At 38.9% G+C, this 25,411-nt stretch overlaps 1 protein-coding gene across 2 annotated transcripts in view; it reads left to right on the plus strand.

Annotated features, from left to right (window-relative positions):
- The first annotated feature begins 5,954 nt into the window (after window positions 1-5,954).
- The window catches only part of LOC126483753 (ER membrane protein complex subunit 1), a 129,244-nt gene continuing 109,787 nt past the window's right edge, over window positions 5,955-25,411 (plus strand). For both annotated transcript variants that reach the window (XM_050106900.1, XM_050106908.1), the window contains exon 1: window positions 5,955-6,152. In XM_050106900.1, coding sequence (XP_049962857.1) covers window positions 5,995-6,152 — 158 coding nt within the window. In that variant the 5' untranslated portion in view covers window positions 5,955-5,994. The remainder of the gene's footprint in view (window positions 6,153-25,411) is intronic.

Consider the following 25,411-nt stretch of genomic DNA (forward strand, 5'->3'; position numbering starts at 1 on the left):
GTTTGCTATCTGAAGGGGAGGAAGAGCTTCATCCAGATGTAGTTGAAAGTACATTGAAGTAGAATATTAGCTTAAAGAAAAAAGACAGGTTGGGATCAAACCAGAATAGTAAAAGAAGAAATCTGCTTATAGGCAGCAGTCATGGGAGGGGTGTGGGCCAGCAGCTTCAGGAGAAATTAGGTGCAGGGTACCAGGTCAGAAGTTTTGTGAAACCAAGTGCTAGCCTTAGCCAAGTGACAGAAAACTTGGGTCATTTATGCAGGGACTTTGAGAAGGAAGATAAGGTAATTACAGTTGGGGGAGCAGGGAGCAGCTTGGCTATGAATCCAAGGTACAATATTAGGAGTGACCTGGATAAAATAGGAGCAGAAACTGAGCACACAAATGTGGGGTTTGTGGAGGTTTTTCAGCGCCACAATCAGCCCTGGGTAAACACTGCTGTAAGGCATGTTAACACTGAGCTGATGCTCCAGACACTGGCAAAATCGCACACAAGTGTTGTTCCATCAAATGCTATTGGTAGGTGGGGATTCACTACACATGGCCTGCACCTGAATAGGATGGGGAAAAATAAGTTAGCTTCTCTATTGGCAGAACCTGTATAGTGGGCCAGAGTCACACAAGGGGTGCTCCCCTTGGTTAATGGGTCCACACAGAGAGGTGTTTTAGGTTAAAGCCAAAGTCCAGACAGATGACAATCAAGATAAATAGAACAAAAGATACTTCGAGCCAGGCCTAACAGAACTCTACCATCTAGTGAGCAAGATGTATGAGATGGGTGAAATACCCTCAGACTTCAAGAAGAATGTAATAATTCCAATCCCAAAGAAAGCAAGTGTTGACAGATGTGAAAATTACCGAAGTATCGGTTTAATAAGCCACGGCTCCAAAATACTAACATGAATTCTTTAAAGATGAATGGAAAAACTGTTAGAAGCCGGGGAAGATCAGTTTGGATCCATAGACATGTTGGAACACGTGAGGCAATGCTGACCCTATGACTTATCTTACAATATAGATTAAGGAAAGGCAAACCTACGTTCCTAGCATTTGTAGACTTAGAGAAAACTTTTGACAATGTTGACTGGAATACTCTCTTTCAAATTCTGTAGGTGGCAGGGGTAAAATACAGGGAGCGAAAGGCTATTTACAATTTGTACAGAAACCAGAAGGCAGTTATAAGAGCCGAGGGGCATGAAAGGGAAGCAGTGGTTGGGAAGGGAGTGAGACAGGGCTGTAGCCTATCCCATGTGTTATTCAATATGTATATTGAGCAGGCAGTAAAGGAAACAAAAGAAAAATTCGGAGTAGGAATTAAAATCCATGGAGAAGAAATAAAAACTTTGAGGTTCGCCGATGACATTGTAATTCTGTCAGAGACAGCAAAGGACTTGGAAGAGCAGTTGAACGGAATGGACAGTGTCTTGAAAGGAGGATATAACATGAACACCAACAAATGCAAAACGAGGATAATGGAATGTAGTCGAATCAAGTCAGGTGATGCTGAGGGAATTAGATTAGGAGATGAGATGCTTAAAGTAGTAAAGGAGTTTTAGTATTTGGGGAGCAAAATAACTGATGATGATCGAAGTAGAGAGGATATAAAATGTAGACTGGCTATGGCAAGGAAAGCGTTTCTAAAGAAGAGAAATTTGTCAACATCGAGTATAGATGTAAGTGTTAGGAAGCCGTTTCTGAAAGTATTTGTATGGAGTGTAGCCCTGTATGGAAGTGAAACGTGTACAATAAATAGTTTAGACAAGAACGGAATAGAAGCTTTCGAAATGTGGTGCTACAGAAGAATGCTGAAGATTAGATGGGCATATCACATAACTAATGAGGAGGTATTGAATAGAATAGGGAAGAAGAGAAGTTTGCGGCACAATTTGACTAGAAGAAGGGATCAGTTGATAGGACATGTTCTGAGGCATCAAGGGATCACCAGTTTAGTATTGGAGGGCAGTGTGGAGGGTCAAAATCGTAGAAGGAGACCAAGAGATGAATACACAAAGCAGATTCAGAAGGATGTAGGTTGCAGTAGGTACTGGGAGATGAAGAAGCTTGCAGAGGATGGAGTACCATGGAGAGCTTCATCAAACCAGTCTCAGGACTGAAGACCACAACAACAACAACAACATGTACAGTAGAGAGGGGTAAAGCTAAGGGCAGTATCAACTTACATCATCAAAATATCAGGGGAATAAAAAATAAAGTAGATGAGCTAATAGTGTGTTTAGATGATCTCAAAAATAAGAATGAGATTGATATACTCTGTCTGTCTGAACACCATGTAACTGTGATCATGGATAGTGTCAGTATAAGTGGGTATAATTTAGCATCTTACACTTGTTGATCCAGAATGGATAAAGGAGGAGTTTCCATTTTCATAAAACAAGGGTATATATGCAAAACTGTAGAAAAAAGCAAATTTTGCATTGATCAGCACATTGAAGTTTGGGCATGTGATGCTAGATAATGTAGTATTGATATTAGCAACAGTGTACAGGTCCCCATTAGGAGACTGGGAGCTGTTCATAAAAATGTTTGACTCCCTATTATGCTGTATGTCAGACAAAAAGAAGAAGTTATTAATCTGTGGTGATTACATCGTAAACTTTCTAAGTAATTCTGATAGGAAAACTGAACTAGAAGCGTTATTAACAACATATAACTTATAATCAGTGATCAAATTCTGTACACATATAGCTCAAGACAGTATAATGCTAATAGATAATGTATTTGTACAGAAAGATGATGTAAAACAAACACATCCTTTCCCTGTGGTAAATGGATTGTCACACTATGATGCACAACTGATTGACTTACAAAACCTAACAGGGTGTACAGTTTGGAAACCATTAAGTAAAAGTGTGAGGTCGCTCAACCCAGTATCTATAGAGCACTTCAGAGAAAGCTTAAGAAATGTTAATTGGGGAGATGTATATAATGAGCCAAATGCTAATGATAAGTGCAACAGATTTCTTGATAAATTTATATCCCTTTTTGAACATCGTTTCCCAAAGAAAATTACTAAATGTAACACCATACACTTTTCAAGGAAACCTTGGATTACTACAGGTATTTAAGTGTCTTCAGAAAAAAAACTGTATGAGACAGCAAGAACGAGTAAAGATCCAGAAGTAGTTTTGCACTATAAAAAAAATAAAAATTACTGTAACATACTGAGAAAAGTCGTAAGAAAGTCAAGAAATATGTATGTTAGAGAAGAAATTAGCAACTCTGGCGATAAAATAAAATAAATATGGAACATTGTTAGAAGGGAGACAGGAAAAGTAACCACTGGAGTAGGTAGTATTACTATTAAAGAGAAAGAGACCATCCCAACCAACAGTACACATGTAGCTAATGGATTTAATGTGTAGGAGAAAACAATTGGTGAGAACCGTTCAAAAGAAAAAGCCATTCAGTGTGTGGAAGAGTCTGTTTATGAAAAAAATTAGTCAGATTAAGGATCACCTAACAACCTCTTGTGAAATAAGTAAAATTATTAACTCTTTGAAAAATAACTGTTATGTTGTAGTAGATGACATCTCTAGTAAGATATTAAAACAATGTAGAGCAATTACAGGTGATGTTCTGAGTCACACATGCAATGCATCACTGCCGGCCGGAGTGGCCGAGTGGTTCTAGGTGCTACAGTCTGGAGCCACGCGACTGCTACGGTCGCAGGTTCGAATCCTGCCTCGGGCATGGATGTGTATGATGTCCTTAGGTTAGCTAGGTTTAAGTAGTTCTAAGTTCTAGGGGACTGATGACCTCAGCAGTTAAGTCCCATAGTGCTCAGAGCCATCTGTAATGCATCACTAACTCCAGGTATTTTCCAAGACAGGTTAAAATATGCCATTTTCTGGCCTCTCTAGAAAAAGAGGGACACCACAGATGTCAATAATTATCGGCCAGTATCCTTGCTTACAGCATTTTCAAAAATGTACTCAAGAGTGAATAGCCATCTCAACAGTAATGGAATACTTAGTAAATCACAGTTCGGATTTCAAAAATGCTGTTCTACTGAGACAGGAATACACAATTTCACTGTGCACATAATAGAGTTTTAAGTAGTAAAATATCACCAATAGGAATTTTCTGTGACTTGTCCAAAGCATTTGATTGTGTGAACAATGACATTATGTTACAGAAATTAAAGTTCTGTGGTATAAATGAAATAGCATATGACTGGTTTACGTCATACCTACAGAACAGGAAGCAAAAAGTTTCCTTATATGGGTCAAGTGATTTAAATAAGTTTGCCACTTCATCTAACTGGGGTGAAATTACATTAGTTGTTCCACAGGGTTTAGTCATAGATCCCCTTCTGTTCTTGATATACGTGAACGACCTCCCTTCCTATCTGAAACAGGAAGCTGAACTGACACTGTATGCTGATGATACAAGCATCATTATTAATCCTGTAAAAGAAACTCCAATTGAAAATGATACAAATAAGGTCTTTGGAAATGTCATTAATTGGTTTTCTGCAAATGAGCTTGCTCTAAACGTTGAAAAAACGCAGTACATCCGATTTTCTGCTGCAAAAAGTACAGTTCCTTCAATAAATGTATTACATCAGCAGAAGTAAGTAGACAGGGCAGAACATACTAAGTTTTGGGTGTACATATACATGATAAATTTAATTGGAAAATTCATATTTTGGATCTTCTGAAGCGACTGGGTCCAGTAACTTTTGCAATCAGAATAATTGCCAATTTTGAGGATAGAGAAATTAGTAAGCTAACATACTTTGCATACTTTCACTCTCTGATGTCATATGGAATAATATTTTGGGGTAACTCAACATTTAGACTTAAAGTATTCATTGCTCAAAAGAAAGTAGTTAGTATAATGTGTGGGGGTCAATAGTCGCACATCTTGTAGGCATCTTTTTAAAAGATCCAGAATTCTTAAAACAGCCTCACAGTACATTTACTTACTAATGAAATTTGTTCTCATCAACATGGACCAGTTTAAAAACAAGTGACATTCTTGATTATAATACCAGAAAAAAGAAAGACTTACACTATTCTTTACTTAACCTATCTTTGGCACAGAAAGGGGTAAAATATGCTGCTATAAAAATTTTCGACAAATTACCAGATGAAATAAAATGTCAGTCATACAGCAATAACAGCTTCAAAAATAATTTGAAGTCATATCTCCTTGACAACTCCTTATATTCCATAGATGAATTCTTGAATAGGACTAACTAAGTCTATAAGTACAGTATATGCATTTTGTCCCATTTAAGGGAATGGGGTAAATAATAGAAATATTGATCTTTAACACTGTATTATTGTTTCATATGTGCATTTCTTGTGCACCTGACACATTTCACATCATAACTGCTACCGTGCCGTGAGTTTGATCAACGGAACACGCAACCAACTAACTAATTAACTAACTACTACATATTTGCGACAAAAAGTCAAATAATTTTCTACGCTGGATAAGCATGGAATTAGATTTTCCCATGTGCGAAGAAACGTCAAGGACACCAGACATCCCACCCACTACCGACATAAATCGTCTGGGTTTCCCTTGCAACTCACGAATAATTCGCGGAGGTATGTAATTTAGAGCAACTGAGGGAACGACGAAAAACAGATAAAAATGACGATCACAAATAATTGATCATAGCGCCCGTCACCACAGCCGCATGATCGATTTAGGATCGCTCCTTCGATATGTATCATTTGGGCCCCGCGACTTCGATACGCAATCATTCTTGGAAATTATCTTTTGTTCTAATCGTTATATAGCTGCCATGTCTAATATGGTTGCAAACTGTGATCGAAGTGCAAATAAAACTACATACAACAAATACGTCTCTTCCTCGTTATATATTTGATTGTCATCTTATTATCTTTGAATCTTCAACTACATAATGCACATGTTATGTAGTTTAATCTTTGATCTTTACATTATTTACATCTTTGCAGGCCGGGTTCTAGCAGTGTTGTTTCATGTTTGCATGTGTGTATGTATCTTGGGAGAGTGTTAAGTGTGAACATGGTTTTTGGAATGACATCAAGTTATATATGCTCAAGTCCTTGTAAAATTTTGTTCTGCTTGGTTGTGACTGCTGTGTTTGGACCTTCTTCATGTCTTTATGAAGATCAGATTGGAAAGTTCGACTGGTAAATAAATTACATAACCAAACCTGGACAGGTGGATGTATTGTTTGACTCATATTACTCAACATGCATAGTGCTTTTCGGCCGAATTTTCCTCGTATAATATTGCATAAAGCTTATTAAACAAGATGAAGTTCCCGAATATAGAATAAAAGCTCACAGCACTATTGACAGCTCTGTTTCAGACGACTTCTTCAATAGTAACATTACATTTTAGTTACTAGTAATGTGGAGCTAGGCTAACTCACGAATTTTGCCTTTTGATGTGTTTTATGTGGTAATTGTGTGACGGTTGTCGTATTCTTGTACGCTGAAGACATGCAATTCACTATGTAGGGAGTGGGACAAAACACCTTATCATGCCGTTATAGTAGGTTATTTCAGTTGCTCTATTATTGCATGTAATGTGGAATCACAGATAGTTTTATATTACCGCTTAATTTGTAGTAAATGGCCATATATTTGGTAACGTACGTGTAAAAACCTATACTTAATATTTTAAATCTTTCTTAAGCGTTTGTGTATCGTACTTTACAAAACATTTGTGTGGTAATGTATACAGTTCCGCTGTATTTTTTAATGTACAATCCATCAACAGTGCGCGCAGTCTTTGTCTGCGCATCTCTAGTGTTACCTGTGAACACCATATTTAAGACATACTATGTTTGTATAGTCATTATGCAAGACAAATTGGCACTTACGCGGTTTTGGGGGTACATGCGCTGATTACAAGAAAAGTACCTAATTTTGAAGGAAACGCGTATTTCTGAAGATATAAGCACATATATGCACGGAATGCCAAAAAAGTACTTATTTTCATATGGATGAAAAAAAATAAAAACTGCCTGCTTCCACCAACTTATTCATGTTGTTCTGCCAATATGCTGCAGACACCTTAATATATTTTTTCACAGGGTCATTCCATCTCAAATCAACTAACAGTCTGAACCTTGATATATCAGATTTGGATGAATTCTTTTTTCAGGTAATGTACCCACTAACACTAGTTTAAAGTTGAGATCTCAAATTTTTCTGACCTTTGGTTTTTGAGTTTCGAGGGTTTAAAAATAAAAATAAAAATAAAAAAAAAAAAAAAACTCCGTTCTTGATCAATCGATGATTGTTTTAAAATGCTTTAGCTCAAAAACTATACAAGCTAAAGAGCTCAAACTTGCACCGTTGTTTTCCTCTATAAATTCCCTTCAATTTGATATGTAAAGTGACTATGCTACCTAAATTTGAAAATTTTAAACTATTCCAGAAAAACGATTTTTGAGATTTCCAAAATACATACCTTCGGATTTCTTTATAAAAATAGTGTGTTGTCCAGTCTGACTGACTGCACGCATGCAAAATTTCAAGATGGGATCTCAATGGGTTCTTGTATAAAATAATATTTTACTACTGCAATACAGGCTAGTGAGGTGAAAAGCAGACTATTTCTAAGCTACGAATACTAAGGTAGGCCTATGTAATTCTAACAAACTTAAATTATTATGTTAGCCTTTTTATCACGTGAGGCAATACTGACCTTGCGACTTATCTTAGAAGAAAGATTAAGGAAAGGCAAACCTATGTTTCTAGCATTTGTAGACTTTGATAAAGCTTTTGACAGTGTTGACTGGAATACTCTTTCAAATTCTAAAGGTGGCAGGGGTAAAATACAGGGTGCGAAAGGCTATTTACAATTTGTACAGAAACCAGATGGCAGTTATAAGAGTCGAGGGGCGTGAAAGGGAAACAGTGGTTGGGAAGGGAGTGAGACAGGGTTGTAGCCTCTCCCCGGTGTTATTCAATCTGTATATTGAGCAAGCAGTAAAGGAAACAAAAGAAAAATTTGGAGCAGGTATTAAAGTCCAGGGAAAAGAAATAAAAACTTTGAGGTTCGCCGATGACATTGTAATTCTGTCAGAGACAGCAAAGGACTTGGATGAGCAGTTGAACGGAATGGACAGTGTCTTGAAAGGAGGATATAAGATGAACATCAACAAAAGTAAAACAAGGATAATGAAATGTAGTCAAATTAAGTTGGGTGATGCTGAGGGAATTAGATTAGGAAATGAGACAAAGTAGTAAAGAGTTTTGCTATTTGGGGAGCAAAATAACTGATGATGGTCGAAGTAGAGAGGATATAAAATGTAGACTGGCAATTGCAAGGAAAGCGTTTCTGAAGAAGAGAAATTTGTTAACATCGAGTATAGATTTAAGTGTCAGGAAGTCGTTTCTGAAAGTATTTGTTTGGAGTGTAGACATGTATGGAAGTGAAACATGGATGATAAATCATTTGGACAAGAAGAGAATAGAAGCTTTCGAAACGTGGTGCTACAGAAGAATGTTGAAGATTAGATGGGTAGATCACGTAACTTATGAGAAGGTATTGAATAGGATTGGGGAGAAGAGAAGTTTGTGGCACAACTTGACTAGAAGGAGGGATTGGTTGGTAGGACATGTCCTGAGGCATCATGGGATCACAAATTTAGCATTTGAGGGCAGCGTGGAGGGTACAAATTGTAGAGAGAGACCAAGAGATGAATACACTAAGCAGATTCAGAAGGATGTAGGTTGCAGTAGGTACTGGGAGGTGAAGGAGCTTGCACAGGATAGATTAGCATGGAGAGCTGCATCAAACCAGTCTCAGAACTGAAGACCACAACAACAACAACAGCCTTTTTATGCAACATTACCTTCTTATTGTTTGTTAATTCACTAAATGATATTTTAATGAGAGAATAAAATATTTAAAAAAATAATAACTTAAGACTCTTACAATTTTGTATGACATTCACTTTTTATTATAAAAAAACGTGAGATTTTCATATAGGGTCAAGGCTCTAGTTTTGGCCACTACCCCACTTATGGCCACCTTGATGTAATGGGGAAGCTACACTGCATCCTTTCATCATATATTATAAATGGGAGGGAAAACTAAAATATCTGCAGTATGTCTTCATATCAGATTGCCTAAAACATAATGCAGTCGCTTTCTAAGTATTCCAGAAAAAACTGCTAGAAATCATAAATCAAAACTTGCCTGCTGCACTTAAAAAGATTACTTACTTTTCTGATGGCAGCGCTGCACAATATAAAAATAAGAAAAACTTCCTTAATATGTGTTTGCATAAAACTGATTTTGGAGTTGAGGCAGAGTGGCAAGAGTGCATGCGATGGCCTTGGCGGAACTGTTAAGCGGCTAGCTGCTAATGCCAGCTTACAAAACCCATGTGACCAACAAATCTTAACACCCAACTCACTTCATGTATTTGCCATGGAAAACATAATAAACTTTGACTTTGAACATTGCACAACAGAGGACTATGAACTGACCAAAGAATACTTACTTTCTCGGTTCAGTGACTCAAAAGCGATTGTGGGAACACAGAAGTTTTATTCATATAAACCCTGCACAGAGAGTCAAATTACTGTCAAGCTTTATCATTTTAGTCTTGATGAATCGCTTGTATATGTGACAACACTGAACCAAATATCACCCTCACATGTGGAAAATATTACTGATGGTGGCTAGGATGCTATGAAGAAAAATACAATGATATGTACCGAATAAATTTTTTACACCCAAAGGGTCCAGCCCAGTCTTTTTACTATCCACAACCAAGAGATATATTAGATGTCCCAGCAAATACTCTTTTACAAACAGCGAATCCAACAACAGCTATGGGAAGAACCTACACTTTAAGTGCTAAAGAAATGAAATTGTCTTCTCTTGCTTTGGAAAAATATCTTAAAAGATCATAAAAGAAGCACGTTTAAATTATGTTACACCTACCCTCACTAAACACTAAGTTCTATAGATACCATGTGTATTAACTTTGTAAATACCAATTGGTATTAGAAATACAGTTCTATCCATGCAGATATCTACAAGTTAATCTTTTTCCCAAGTGAAATTACTTATATGCCAATTTCTAATATAAGGAACTTGTTGTAAATGATTACAAATAACACTGGAAAACCAAGCAAAAGATTTACAACTAAGGATGAAGGTGAGTGGCTTTATTCAAAATTTTAACTTCCTTCTGATGCATAGTTAAAAGAATCATGAACATGAAATTAAAACAACACTATATCATTTAATGAATTAACAAACAATAAGACGGTAATGTTGCATAAAAAGGCTAACAAAATAATTTAAGTTTGTTAGAATTACATAGGCCTACCTTAGTATTCGTAGCCTAGAAATAGTCTGCTTTTCACCTCACTAGTGTGTATTGCAGTAGTGAAATATTATTTTATACAAGAACCCATTGAGATCCCATCTTGAAATTTTGCATGCATGTAGTCATTTAGACTGCACAACACATATAATTTTTATAAAGAAATCTGAGGGTACGTATTTTGGAAATTTCAACACTTTTTTTTCAGATTTAGGTAGCATGCTCATGTTACATACCAAACTGAATGGAATTTTTAGAGGAAAACAATGGTGCAATTTTGAGCTCTCTAGGTTGTATAGTATTTGAGGTACAGCATTTTAAAACAATCATCAATTGATCAAAAACAGAGGTTTTTTTTATTTTTAAACCCTTGAAACTCAAAAACCAAAGATCAGAAAAATTTGAAATCTCAAATTTAAACTAGTGTTAGTAGGTACATTACCTGAAAAAAAATATTCTTCCAAATCTGAGAGGTCATGGTTCAAATCATGTGGTACAATTGGTTGATTGGACATGGAATGACCCCACAGTGTTCTTTATCCATAGGTAATGCTTACAGTTTCATACATCTTAACCATGATAGCTATTGTTGGCTTTGCATATTGTTGCTCACAGTTATGTATCTTGATCAGTGCGCTCAATGACCTATATTTTTCTGTTGAGGCTGTCTGTTTTGAAGTATCGTATATTACCGAGTGTGCCAAAATGCCGAGAAATATTCCAGATTTGAGTGACTTTGTAATGGAAGATTTATACCATGTTACGGAGAACACCCAAAGCTCTATGCAGTGGGCTAGGCAACAAGGTCTTTTGAAGAACGATCTGGTGTGTGAAAATGGGAATTGTGTTGGATACAACAAAATGAAGCCGGAGAAAATGTCATTTTTTGCTGGCAGTCATTTAGACATTTCTAAAATTTTGCGACTGTGGGCTTTCGGACTCAATAAGCAAAAGTTTTTAATGAGGGAGCTCAAAATTGGCAGTGAGTACCTTGTGGTCGATTGGTGCCAATTTTGTAGGGATATCTGCCAATAGTTTTGGGCGGCCCTGGCCATACTGTTGAAATGGACGAGAGCTGCTTCGTCAGGAGAAAGTACCATCGAGGTCATACAGTGCGGGAGCAATGGGTCTTTGGTGGCTATGACATTGAGACAAAGCAAAGTGTTATGGTTGCTGTGCCAGAACGTGATGCAACCCATTTGCTGCCAATTTTGCAACAGTATGTTTTGCCTTGAACCACAGTAGTTTCTGATTTGTGGCAAGCTTACACCACCATAGGTAACTTGCGCTACAATCATCTGACTGTTAATCATTCGCTTTATTTTGTCGATCCCTTTATAAACGCAACCACAAATCACGTGGAATCAGTCTGGCAAAATGCTAAAGGAAAAAAAATAAAAGGCGTTTTGGAACTCACCGTGCTATACTGAATTACTACCTGGCGGAATTTCTCCGGCATCAACGTTTTGGGGAAAATCCGTTCCACAATTTCATTGAGCATATTCAAAAAATCTATCCTAATACTACAAATTAACTTGATGTAGCTGTTTTTATCTAATCTGTGATTCGAGCTTTAATGTATATCTGTGCCAAATAAACAAATATGGTTTTTGAGAAAATTTTGTTAATAATTCCATCTTTTTTGTAAAAAAAAATAGTTTTTAAAATTCTTTGCATACATATGCAATACATCATTTTTGATAAAAAAAATTTTGAGGCAGTTAATTCATCTTTTTTTCATCCATATGAAAATAAGTACTTTTTTGGTGACGGGCACATCAGATATGACTGTAACACACAATTTTTGAAATAAATTTTTTTTTTTTTTTTTTTTTTGGTATTCCGAGCATATATGTGCTTATATCTTCAGAAATACATGTTTCCTTCAAAAATAGGTACTTTTCTCGTGATTAGCCCATGTACCCTCTAAACTGCATAAGTGCCGACAAATTAAGCATTTAAAAAGTCATTGTGACTAATTATCATTATAATGAATGCCTGCTGTGTGTATATCATTTTTTCTGTGTTGCTTTACTATTCTAGGGAACTATAGAAATCAAGCACAAATACAAATGTTTTATTCCACCTTTAAGCATATTTAAATGCAATTGGTGTCATCAGTGTTAAAACAATAATAATAACAATATCAGTAGTGTGGTGTAATTTAGTACCCTTTATTTTACTGTCATACCTTGTCTTGGTGTTGCTTTTAATGCTAAGCTTTCTGCATTTCTTTTGTTCAGTGCTTTGACAATAGGTAGCACCATATATAACATGTATCGGGTCGACAGAAGCGTCCGATCCCACGCGTCGACTTTGACCCGTGACGTAAGGGTGTTGTCGTGTGTGACGTCATGACGGCGCGGAGTTTGGTTTGAGTGTGGCTGTCTCCAGTTCTGTTTTATCTTATTTTATTTACTTTTCTGATCTGTTCGTTCTATCTCGTGAGGGTTTTTTTTTTAAAACACTTATTACTTATTTTAATTATCTGTTTCCTCGAATTTCTGTTTTAGTTTATTATATTTATCTTTCTGATCTGTTCGTTCTATCCCGTGAGATTTTTTTTTTTTTAAAGACAAAAAACACTAATCAGCTACTGAATCATCTTTATCTTCTATGGGTTGCAGGGGTTACGACCCCTGGGGAGGTGGGTGGGTATTCATGCATGGCTGTCTTCACTTACACGTTGTAGCTACACAAGGCGTCTAAATTTGTTTATATTTAGTTTGCCCCCCCACCCAAAACACCCCATTTCCCGCGCTTGTCCCGTTAGTGTCATTAGGCTTCTTGTGGAAAGTGTGTGTGTTTGTTTTTGTTTCCGCCATATTTGTGACGTCATGGGTCAGAGCAGACGGGTGGGATCGGACGCTTCCGTATTTCCCATGTATCTACCAAAGATGAGTTTGAATAGTTCTTGGGATACTTCAGCATACATTTTTATATGCTTGCTACTATCTACAGTTTAATGTTTTGAATGTACGTAATACATAAATGGCCTGTACCTTACGTATTTTTAAAACTTTCTTTATCTAGCAGTGCAGTAGTAATTAGTGATCGTAAGTATTGTTCACACAGCCAGATGCAATTCAACCAGTCTTAGGTTTGTAATTTGGTTCTAATTTGTTAAGTGCTGATGTTAAAGTGCTCTTTCTTAAACCATTTAAGAGAACTGAATTAGAATTTATCTCCTTTGTAAGAGTATCCACATTTCTTGTTTGTTGATATGCGATATCAGCAGATTGCTAGTCTTATCCTATAATTATAAGGATAATAAGACAAATTGCAACAGTCTCTGCAGCAGGAGAACTGAAGATGCTTGTGGTTTCCTATTTGATCCACAAAATATTCATCATAAGTTCTTATGCTATATTGTCCCAAAGACAAAAATTGTTAATTAAATTGCATACAGCTGCCTGTTAAGAACTTTCAAGTAATGAAAGTGGTGACTTCAGGAGGGCCAGTTGTATGTAATATCCTATGTTGATACGGTGTTACTGTTGCCAAGTTTTGTATTACTTTTGGCTTTACTGGGTGTACTGATTTAGTACGCATTGAGAAATAGATCTGTCCAGTGACCTAAAACTTGTCCATTCTTTCTAGCTACCAAAGCTCAATTTTGCATGGAATGCACCAGAGATACATTTGGAGAAGTGGTGTGTTGCAAAAGACACAGATGGTCTCCTTGCTGATCAGGACAGTGGACTCCGCTCAGTCTCAGGCATTATTTTCATGCACTCATTTGGGCAATATTCCTGTTCCTTTTACATCCCATACAAGTTTAAGCTGTTGTGCCTTCCACTTGTACATACCACCATCTACATGCTGCTTTAAGGACCTTCATTTCAAACATGTGTCCTCGGAGTTTTTGTGTGGCAGTGTGATTGGATAAAACCTTCTCATTTTTTAAGCCATTTCAATTTCAATAAAATTCTCGACCTTTCGATGTCTAGCTCTGCCATCATCATCATCATCATCATCATCATCATCATCAGGAGTAAAACTACTGGCTGCCGGGGCTGGCATTATTTCCCACTTATATACCTAAGGCCGCTGGCACCAATCAGAGAGGGCCAAAACGACACTGCACGGAAGGCGAGTTGGGTAACTCACAGCAGCTACGGCACACCGCTGGACCGAGTGACGTCAAGTGGCGCAAGGGGTCGACGCCACGTTTGAATCTGATGCTCCCATCTCCCTACAAGCATGACGCATCCGCTATTGCTTCCTTTTGATGTCGAAAGTCCGCCTCTGCACCCTACGCATTAGGTAGTCCTGGTCTGTTGAAATTGTTGCTGTTCTTTCTAATCTCTGCTGCTTCTTTTATAATGGAGTCCAAGTATGTTGACACATGAGCCAAGACTCTTGTATTGAAAATACAGTCTGAGAACACAAGGGTCTTGGCTCATGCGTCAACATACTGGGAATCCGTTATAAAAGAGGCGGCTGAGATTAGAATGAACGGCAACAATTTCAACAGAGACCAGGGCTACACACTGAGTAAGGCATAGAAGCAGCCTTTGGATATCAAAAGGAAGCAACAGCAGATGCTTAACGCTTGGCAGGAGCAGCAGTTTCAAATGTGTTGCAGTCACCTCGCGCCACCTGCCATCACTCGGTCTTGCTGTGGGCCGGAGCTGCTGTGAGATGCCCAACTCGCCTTTTGCACACGAGTCATGTTGGCCCTCTGTGGGTGGTACCAGTGACCAAGCCCATAGATATATAAGCGGGAAATAGTGCCAAACAGCAGTCATTAGTTTTACTCCTGACAACGATGGCGGAGCTAGCCATCAAAAGCTCGAGAATTTTATTGGATATGACCCAGCTTTAAAACAGAGAAGATTTTATTCATATGTCGTATTGATGTCCCAGTGAACTCACCTGTCTGTGTACTCAATACGGTGAACAACTGATATCTGTCCCATAACTTGCATCAGTTGTCAGGACCAGCATGTCTATAGCTCACCACTGTGTCTCATTTACAAGAAGCAAAGGACAATTGAAGACCTATGATTGTAGTGCTGTGATGTTGCAAAGAAATAGGAATGCCTTTACAGTGCTATTATGGTGACCAGTTTCTTGACAACTGTGGGAGAACCCTTCCGCACCTCCAGATGGCTTTAATCCCTTGTCACACTGCAATGAAACCCCCTTGATCTGATGCAGAGTCAACCCTTTTATAATCCTTTCTCTTGCCAGAAAGAGAGATCCCTAACCACCATTTTTGACTGGAGAGGTATTTGTCTGCCCAGCATCTCAGTACACATACCTCCCCTGGGGAACCCTTTTCTCAGAACTGTGTGGACTTGCAGCTCAACACTGGTAATGAACCGCATGCCATTGGACTGCTCATTTTTCTGTTCCCAGTCTTAAGTGGGCAAATCTTTGCACTCTCAAAAAGTTTAAAAGATGAAATCCAAAACAGTAGTGGTAATGGCAGCTTCCATCCTTCCAGATTACACCATAGTGATTAAACGGTGGAATTGTAATGGATGTAACTGCCACCTTCTTGAATTATGACAGCTGCTGTAATTTTATCCTGTGATGTGTACCAGCCTGCAACAAACACAGCTTTGTAATAATCACTATTCTAACCTTAAATTATACTGCAGTTACTGTTGGAACCTTGCCAACCCTGAGAAGTCATCCAGTTGTCCATTTCTATTGGGAAAGTGTTCCCCTTCAAACACTGTTCGATGTAGTGGCTTTACAGATTCCATTGACATTTGATGTTACTTTTTGGAACATTTACCTGTCGCCAGAGAGCAAAACATGGTATCCTAAGGTGTTTAACCTGGTACAGTAACTCCCATCACCTTCCCTCCTGGGGAATTTTAATGTGCATAACCCATTGTGATGGGAGTTCTTGACAGTCTAGTAGCACTTTCCTTATCGAAAAGTTGATTGATGATTTTCAGTTTCGCTGATGGATCCCATACCCATGTCAGTACAGCATGTGTCGAATTCAACTTATTACAATGTGACAGTGACCAACTCCCAGTGAACCTGTTGTTCCCATTCCATGCCCCCTCCAAACCAACCAGCCTGTTGGTCATTCCAGTGGACAAACTGGCAGACCTACATTTCTGACGTCACTTTGCTGTATTCACATCTGAACCTACTGTCAAGATGTAACAGCTGTAATTGAGGAGGAGGGGATGTAGCAGTTCCATTATCCAGGAATCCTTGTCACTAATGACCAGTCTTGAGAGGGAACAAGGAAAAGTATTGTCAGACCATGGCAAGCCTTCAATGATTCAAATTACTCCCCCAACTGACAGTCTCATAATCTTCAAATAGCTGTAAGCAAGAGCCCGTTATTTAATGAAACACCAAAAGAAAGAATTGAAATTGGACTGGAAATCTCTGTAGAGGTTTACTATCTACCCATTTAACTGTACTCATCAAATCACTTCCTGTACTATTTTTCTACTGGAGGAATTGAGTGTCTTCACAGCAGATCAGGTTGCTGTTGCCATGACAAGTTTCTAATATCCAGTGAACAATCTGCAGACTATTAGTCTATACTACCGTCATGACCCAACGGAGTTCTTTTACACAATTTTAGCTACACTGGCTACCCATGGGCCTCACATCATACAGAGAAACCACAGGAGTGACAAGACTGATTACCTAGCGAGCAATGTGACAGCAAAATTGATTTGGGGAATGGCACTCACTAAAATTGACATTTTTAATATAAGAGTTAATCAGTTTTGAGGCACGTTATGTTATAAGAACTAAATTTTATACGTGACACTAAAGACTTATTATAATCCAAAAAATTAATGTTCATCTACTCAGTATATGAATAAAAACTCTACTCCATTTTCTGTTTCTGGGAGGACAGGGTGCAGGGTGGCAAGTGCTCCCACCCTTCCCATCTGCCCTCTTCTGCAGATGCCTGTGATCTCAAGTTGCTGGACAGTCAAAAGGTGCTCATTGACCAGCCCAAGGTGTGTGGGCCTGGGCTGGTGAACCACTGATCCAAACACAGCAGTACCTCTTCATGGCAAGCCAAGCTAGGAAGTACTAGCATTGCTATAATCACTACGATGTAATCTGCTCTCAACCTCAGATTATGGGCATGTGTTCAGAAATCACTGTTGTACAACCAAGCCTTTTGAAATCTTTTCTAAGGAATGTTTTGTAGAAACTGTATCTATCAGACCTCAAGATAATGATCAAGGAATTGAATAAACTGTTGCTGTGAATACTTCAGAGGCACAGAGTGATTTGAAACTTACTAGGGAACAAGAAATCTTTTGTTCCAGGCTAGGTTTTTAGGTATTCTTTTTCTTCAACTTGAAGAGTGCTGCTGTACCCTCCAGTGACTCAGCCACCAGTCCTACAGTCATGTACTGTGGGTTGCCAAAACTCCAGCCCGCTAATGTGGCTACTTCCAGCGACCAAATGAAAACAATATTACATCAACTAAAATAAACAGGTTGTTTCCAACCAAACCTCCAGCAGCGACCACAGTACTTTGTTATGCCAGCCTTACCACCAGAGGCATAAGCATCGCTGCAAATGGTGTTCTGCCAGACAGGTATTCAGGTTGCTGCCGAACCACTGTGCAGCCAGTTCACACTCCAGGATTATGCCCGCTGCTCCTAGCAGCTCAACATTTGGGAGTTCACATCGCTGAGCCAGAGAGGAGTATCTCGCCAAAGTGTTCGCACACTTCATCCATCCTTAAGTCCTTAAGACTGCCAACTTCAACCACAGAGGCTTCGGCCTACATCCATTATTGAGCACTGCCAACTCCAACCTTAAGCAATTTTCCCATACTTGAGCCCACTACTAGTACATCTGATCATGGCCTCTTGGACTTCACCTATCCTCATGCACCTACTGCACACTGCCAGCCACAGCCTCTCATATGTTGTCTATGTAAGAACATTCTGGCATACCCTTAGTGATTGGCTTTTCAGCATGAACGAGTTAGTGCCAACTCGTGTCCCAAGGAACTGTGCTATTGTAATATGTTCATTAAACTTAATAAATTTTAGTTGTTCCTAGCTACTTGTGTACTGAAATTTGTAATGTGTTGTTCCTCTTGCTCACGGACAGGCAGGTGTTGCACAATTTTATTGTTTTGTATGGTAATTAGCGTAAACAGGTTGATATCCTCAGCTAATCCACAATTCTTCCTGACTATCTCTTCAGATATTACTTTTCTGAATAACTAGCTAACTGTCAAAAAAATACACAGTCATTAATGCACCAGAATGGGCGAGACAACGTTTTAGTAGAAAACTTCTTATCTGCTTTGGCTCTCCCCATATCCTGAGAGTAATCCTGCAGATTTACATAATGTGAAAAAATTGTTCACAATTTGGCAGATACAATACAACAGATATAAACTCAAGATGACATTTTGCTTTGCAGTGGAGTACACAATGCAGCAGATGAAGCAGCCAATATGTCTAAGGAGAAATAGATGTTATGTGAGCTTCAGCACATTGTCGAGTAAAAGGATCATGTGATTTTACAAGAGATTAGAAGTAGCAAACTAGAAGCTGTGGGTAGTCAAATCAATAACCTGACCATGATTAATCTCTCGTCAATTACTCAAATGGAAGAAACTGTTGCTTATAAGGTTAAGAATATACATACCATTTTTGAGAAAACATGTTTTAATCAACTGTTTATATTTCATTTCACAACCACTATGAACTTATTATAGTTTCCTCTGGGGCTGAAACTATAAACTTTTGTCTAAAAATAAAATAATCACTATATCATAATCTGATCGGACTCTATTGTGGAACTGTCAATGTACCTGAGTACCATATAAGAAGAACCTGGATTCAATTTCTGATACTGCCAGGGATTATTTCTTATTGGGAGGACTGGGATGGGGTATACTCAGCCTCTTGAGACCAATCTGGGATCTATTCAAATTATAAGTAGTTTCTCCAAGGTGTGGAAAACAGACAACAGCTGGGAGAGCCACCTCCTTACTTGGCATCGAGATGACACCATATGGCAGATGATGACATGTCTTTCCTGCACAACTGACCATTTTTTACTTCGAAGACAAATTTAAAATTATGCTGATACATCAGTCATCTTAATAATAGCAAGGTTGAAACAGGGGATTGGTGTCTCCTCATGAATTGTCTTTTAAAATTCACTGTTTTTCCTATCACTGTGAACAGCGTGATACCTATGATTACGGTAGCCAGTTCTGACCTGTGTGTTCGTGGATGGCCTTGGTGGATGCTACTACTCCAACAGGAACACACAAGGTGCAGCTGATGAAGTTGGAGGGGTGGATGGTATTTTTGGTTTCAAATTTTCACTAGAAGGAAACATATTGTTTAATTTTCAATGTTTAAGGGACACTTATATTTCATCAACACTAGCTTTGACAATTGTGAATAACTTAGTGAGGTTTTTGACAATTACATTGGGTGAGCTGTGTTTGTTACCTCATTTGAGTGAAGGAAGACAAAGATTGCTCGAGGCCTGTGCTATCTGAAAGTGTGTCAGTCACAAATCTTGGACAGCAGAGAGAGCTTATTTGCTCTAATATTATTTAACATTCAAAAAGTCCCTTCTGAAATGTGGTATAAAGTGTACAGATCATGATACCTTATACACCTGAATATGACTGATACAAACAATCCACTGTGGGGGTATTAGGGCTAGCAACAAGTGTGGAACCAAGAGGAAATGCAAAGAATGGAAGACCAAGAGAAAAGAGTGTAAAGCAAGAATGAAGTCTCTCTTCTTCTGTTCAGCCCATGTATCAAAGAAGCAATGAAGGAAACTAAAGGAAGGTTTGGAAGTTGGGTTAATATTCAGGGTTGAAAGATTCACTGATGACATTGCTGTCTGCTCTGCGAGTGAAGAATTACTGGTCTTGGGAGTTAAAATAAACAAACTACTGAGCACAAAATATGGTTGAGAGTGAGCCAAAGAAAGATGAAAGCAATGAGAAGTAACAGAAATGAGATTAGTGATAAACTTAACATCAGTATTGGAGACCAAGTATATGGAGTGAAGGAGTTTATTATTTTTTAAACAACATGCCAGACAGAGCAAGGTAGACATCAAAAGCAGACTATCACATATAAAGAGAGCAGACTATCACGTGTAAAGAGAGCACTTCTGGCCAAAAGAAGTCTACTAGTATCAAACATAGGCCTCAGCCCTGATATAGGAAATTCTGGGAGAGAAGAGAATTGAGGCATTTGAGATGTGGCACTACAGAAGGATATTGAAAATTAAGTGGAGTTGTAAGGTAAGAAATAAGGTGGTTTCCTGGAGAATTGAGGAGGAGAGGAACATGGGGAAAACAGAGAACAAGATGAAGGGACAGGATCATATGGTGTATTAAGACATCAGGGAATATCTTCAGTGGTGTTAAGAGTGGCTGCAGAACCATTCCAAAATATGTCCTTTATGTTGAGATTGCTAAGTCCCCACGTCTCAATGAGTGAAGTGATTACAAACCATCAAGTGCTACGAAGTCTCTGGCATTCCATCATGGATCTATTCCAGTATGGAAATGACTTTCATAAATTGCCCACATGCTACCACGTGGCTTATAAGCTGGATGAAGCATGATGTTACAGCTCTTGATGTGAACCGAATTTCAGGCCTTACCCAAAGATGGAGGTACAGTGGGAAATACTATCTACTATGTGCTATACAGTGTAAATGTTGGTGTAGGCTGAGCAGATCATCACCTCGAATGAAATTTTCACTCTACAGCGGAGTGTGCGCTGATATGAAACTTCCTGGCAGATTAAAACTGTGTGCCAGACCGAGACGCGAACTCAGGACCTTTGCCTTTCGCGGGCAAGTGCTCTACCGAGACGAGGTACTGGCGGAATTAGAGCTGTGAGGACGGGGCGTGAGTGGTGCTTGGGTTGCTCAGTCGGTAGAGCACTTGCCTGCGAAAGGCAAAGGTCCCGAGTTTGAGTCTCGGTCCGGCACACAGTTTTAATCTGCCAGGAAGTTTCAGATCATCACCTGTTAGACTCTCAGAGCTGTATTGATCCTGTGGGTTAGAAGAGGAACCATATATTGCATTATTAAAGATAATTTTGTGCAATAAATGCTAGCAATTCATGTTGTAACTTAATAGCCGGTAAAGACATTAGAGGTTTCTAGAATGAGGAGAAGGCTACTTACAGGAATTTTCAGTGCTTTTAACTCAGAAGAAAACAGTGTTCATTTTGAAGCATTTGGTAATATTTTTATTGTGTGGTTGATACAACCAACTCATTTGCCATTTTGGAAAAAGCATTTTAAGAGAAAAATATGTGGGATTTTCTCTCTTCCCACAAGCCATCCAATTTTTTCCATTTCCCCTTTCAGAATCTCCTCTTCTTATATAATTGTCATTTTTGTTGTTACAAAACATATTCCTATTATGAGTCTGGCCCCAGACACCTACTGTCATCAGGAGAGAGCCGGGTGGGATTCAGTGATGAGGACCTAGCTATGGTCAAGAGCATCAGGAAAACATAATTGGCAACACCACATTTATTAAGCAATAATACAGTATTGTCTTTCAAAGCACCACGTCACAGCCGGGCCGGCAGAGCAGCGCCCTCATCAGCAAAAGAGGGTCAGTATGCACTCAGCTTGCAGTTCTGCCCATACAGCGAAGCATTGGGTGGCAGCTGTTATGTTATGTAGCAGCCGTCAACCCGTGGACACCAGTGGCCTCCGGCTCTGTGTACTGATTCCAAAGTGCTCTCATTGACTTCGAAGATTTGCACTCAGGAGTCATGCCTCCAGATCTGCATGAAGTGCTCACTGGCTTGTAGGGATCAGCTTCAGCCCCCATTTAGGAGACAGGAGTTGGCAGCATCAGTGTCAGCGTCAAAAACAGAATGAGCAGCACCAGCATACCTGCAGGGTTATGGCAGCCTCCACGCTCCATCAATGTCGCCTTGGAAGTTGGCCCTGCAGCAGGCAGCAACCTTTCAGCTGGACTCGTGGCTCCATAGATGATCGAAGGCAGCTAGTTGTGCTGAGAGTCAACCCCCATAGCCCCCCTTATCACTGGATAGCTGCAACTTACTCAAGGGGTGAGAATACACTCTGAGCAGTCTGCAATTAGCACTCAGTAATTGGACATTTGTTAAGGAGGGTGGCGTATTTTTGCTGGCACTTTCTGTGCACCCTACGGAGGTGAGGATGGGTATGACATCATGTCATGATTTTCTTTCTCTGTCAGCTCTCCTAGTGACTTCAGACTTTCCCAACTTCACCTTTCACACACTCTTTTCTAATGGTTTGGCACATGAACAGTTATTGTTGCATTGTATCTATGTCTTCTTACAACACTCTAGTGGGACGGTATATCTCGGCTTCAATCATGTCTTTATGACCGAGCGAGGTGGCGCAGTGGTTAGCACACTGGACTCGCTTTCGGGAGGACGACGGTTCTATCCCGTCTCCGGCCATCCTGATTTAGGTTTTCCGTGATTTTCGTAAATCGCTTCAGGCAAATGCCGGGATGGTTCCTTTGAAAGGGCACGGCCGATTTCCTTCCCCATCCTTCCCTCACCCGAGCTTGCGCTCCGTCTCTAATGACCTCGTTGTCGACGGGATGTTAAACACTAATGCCTCCTCCTCCATGTCTTTATGTCTACCGTAAATCGCTCAGCATTTCTGTCTAGCTGGCAGTCTAAAGCTCACAGGTGGTTTGGCTTCCAGGAGCTGTGAAGGTAGAACTTGGACAAATTTTTAGTGTCCTTTGGGGATACTACCCTGGGGTAAAACTTACTACCAACCTGCCAAGTGCCCAACAGTATTGACACAAGTTTGTTCTTTTTAATGCCAAGAATTCTGATCTTATTGCTGAAACGTGTGATTTCAATAAAAGGCGTTAAATCTTTCTGCATAAGTGTGGAAATAAACCTTGAAAGCTGTTGTTTTAATCAGCCGAGCAATACAAGAGCTTTGTCTCAAAAGATTCATCTTTAGCACTTGTCTGTTAATGTTCAATTTGGGTAATAAAAAATTGCTCTAAGGAGAGCCTTGGAATTCACAATTTTTCATCACCTTTGGCACTGAAGCCAGTGATTTTTATTTTGAGTATATTACAAAATTATTGTTGAACTTACAGTAGAAATTAGCTTTCTGGCAAGATTCAAAGATATAAATATGTGATGAAGTGACACACAACATTAAATAAGCACTTTTACCTCTCAGATGATGAGTTACTTTTCTCTATGCCTCTTCTTTAAGAAAACGTTCCTGTAATTGGAAGAATATTAATTAATAGTGAAAAAAGTATAGTTTGCCAGGAATTATCTTTGCCTAAATTTCATGCAGTACGTGTTCCACCAATGTATCGATGGTTTCTGTGTGGATCCAACAGCTTTTCTGAAAATTATCTGAGCTGTTAGTGTCTTGACCTCTTAGGAACTAGCTTCATTGTAATTCAGATTAGTTTTTTTGCTAGTGGCACAGTTTCAGAATTTGTTTGCTTGGAGGCTGAAATTGTAAAAGAAATAAGAGGGAATGGGCTGAAGTGTGAATCAAAGACATTGTTGAACATTTATCTAGATGAAACAATAAATAACTATCTTTAAAATGAAGGGAGAATATCAACAGATGGTTTTCTGATGATAGAGCATTTTTATCTGAAGGTGAGAAGAGAATTGGTACCAGTAGGAAGGAATTGAAGAACAGCCGTGAACAATGTGTTATGAAAATGAATGTAAAAAAGCCAAGAACAATTGTAACTGAGAAAATAAGTGTTTTAATTTGGAGGTAAAATGTGTAGGAGGACAACAAGTGTAAGTATTAGAGTGCAAAATAAATAGTTCCGAGACGTGAAGATGATTTGGATGGACAGTCATCTTCAGATATAGAAGTAATTTCGGGCATGCACCAGGGAAGCGCATTGGGACCCTTGCTGTTCATGCATATTAATGAGCTTGCAGACAATATTAATAGTAAAACCAGGCTTTCTGCACATGATATAGTTATCTATAATGAAGTACTATCTGAAAGAAGCTGCATAAATATTCAGTGAGATCTTGAGAAGATTTCAAAGTAGTGCAGATATTGGAAACTCAGTCTAAATGTTCAGAAATGCAAAACTTTGCACCTCACAAAATGTAAAAACATAGCATTGTATGACTACAATATCAATGAGTCACTGTTGTAATCGGCCAATTGGTACAAATATCGGCATGTAACACTTGGTAGGGGTATGAAATTGAATGATCACATAGGCTCTGTCATAGTAAAGCAAGTGGTAAACTTCAGTTTATTGGTAGAATACTGGAGAAGTGCAATCGACCTACAAAGGAGATTGCGTACAAATTACTCATGCAACCACTTTTAGAATATTGCTCAAGTGTGCAGAGCCCATGCCAGATAGGAGTAACAGGATTTTGAACTATACAGAGAAGGGCTGCACGAATGGTCAGAGGTTTGCTTAATCTGTGGGAGAGAGTCATAGCTCTACTGAATGAACTGACCTGGCAGACTCTTGAAGACAGAGATAAACTATCCTGAGATAAAGTTGCAGGAACCAGCTTTAAATGATAATTCCAGGAATATACTACAATGTCCTCTATATCACTCACATAGAGATCATGAGGATGAGATCAGAATAATTACTGCATGCCCATAGGCATTCAGGCAGCAAAACGTGAAAACCGGAATAGTAGTTGTAAATTTTTCTATGTACAAAATAAATTTTGTGAGTTTTTGGATGAAATGAAATGGGCATGTGGCTATGGCCTCCCATCGGGGATGCTGGTCATCTGGTGCAAGTGTTTTTAGTTAAAGCCACTTGGGCAACATATGTTTGAATGAAGATGAAGTGATGATGAAGACAATGCAACACCCAGTCCCCAAGAGGAGAAAATCCCTGACCATGCCGTGATTTGAATCTGGGTCCATCACTTGGCATTCTGGCGTGCTGATCACTCAGCTTTAGAGGTGGTCAGTTTTTGGATAAGAAGGTAAGAAAGATATCACGGCTCACCATCGACGCTGCATAGAGCAGCATTCAGAAACCCTCAAATGTGGCTCCAGAGGAAGATATACAAGTATATGTGGACCAGACTGGAAACACAAGGAATAGAAAGGTATAAAAAATGGAAA

Source organism: Schistocerca serialis, chromosome 1, assembly GCF_023864345.2.
Source record: "Schistocerca serialis cubense isolate TAMUIC-IGC-003099 chromosome 1, iqSchSeri2.2, whole genome shotgun sequence".
In the NCBI taxonomy this organism is placed as follows: Eukaryota; Metazoa; Arthropoda; class Insecta; order Orthoptera; family Acrididae; genus Schistocerca; species Schistocerca serialis.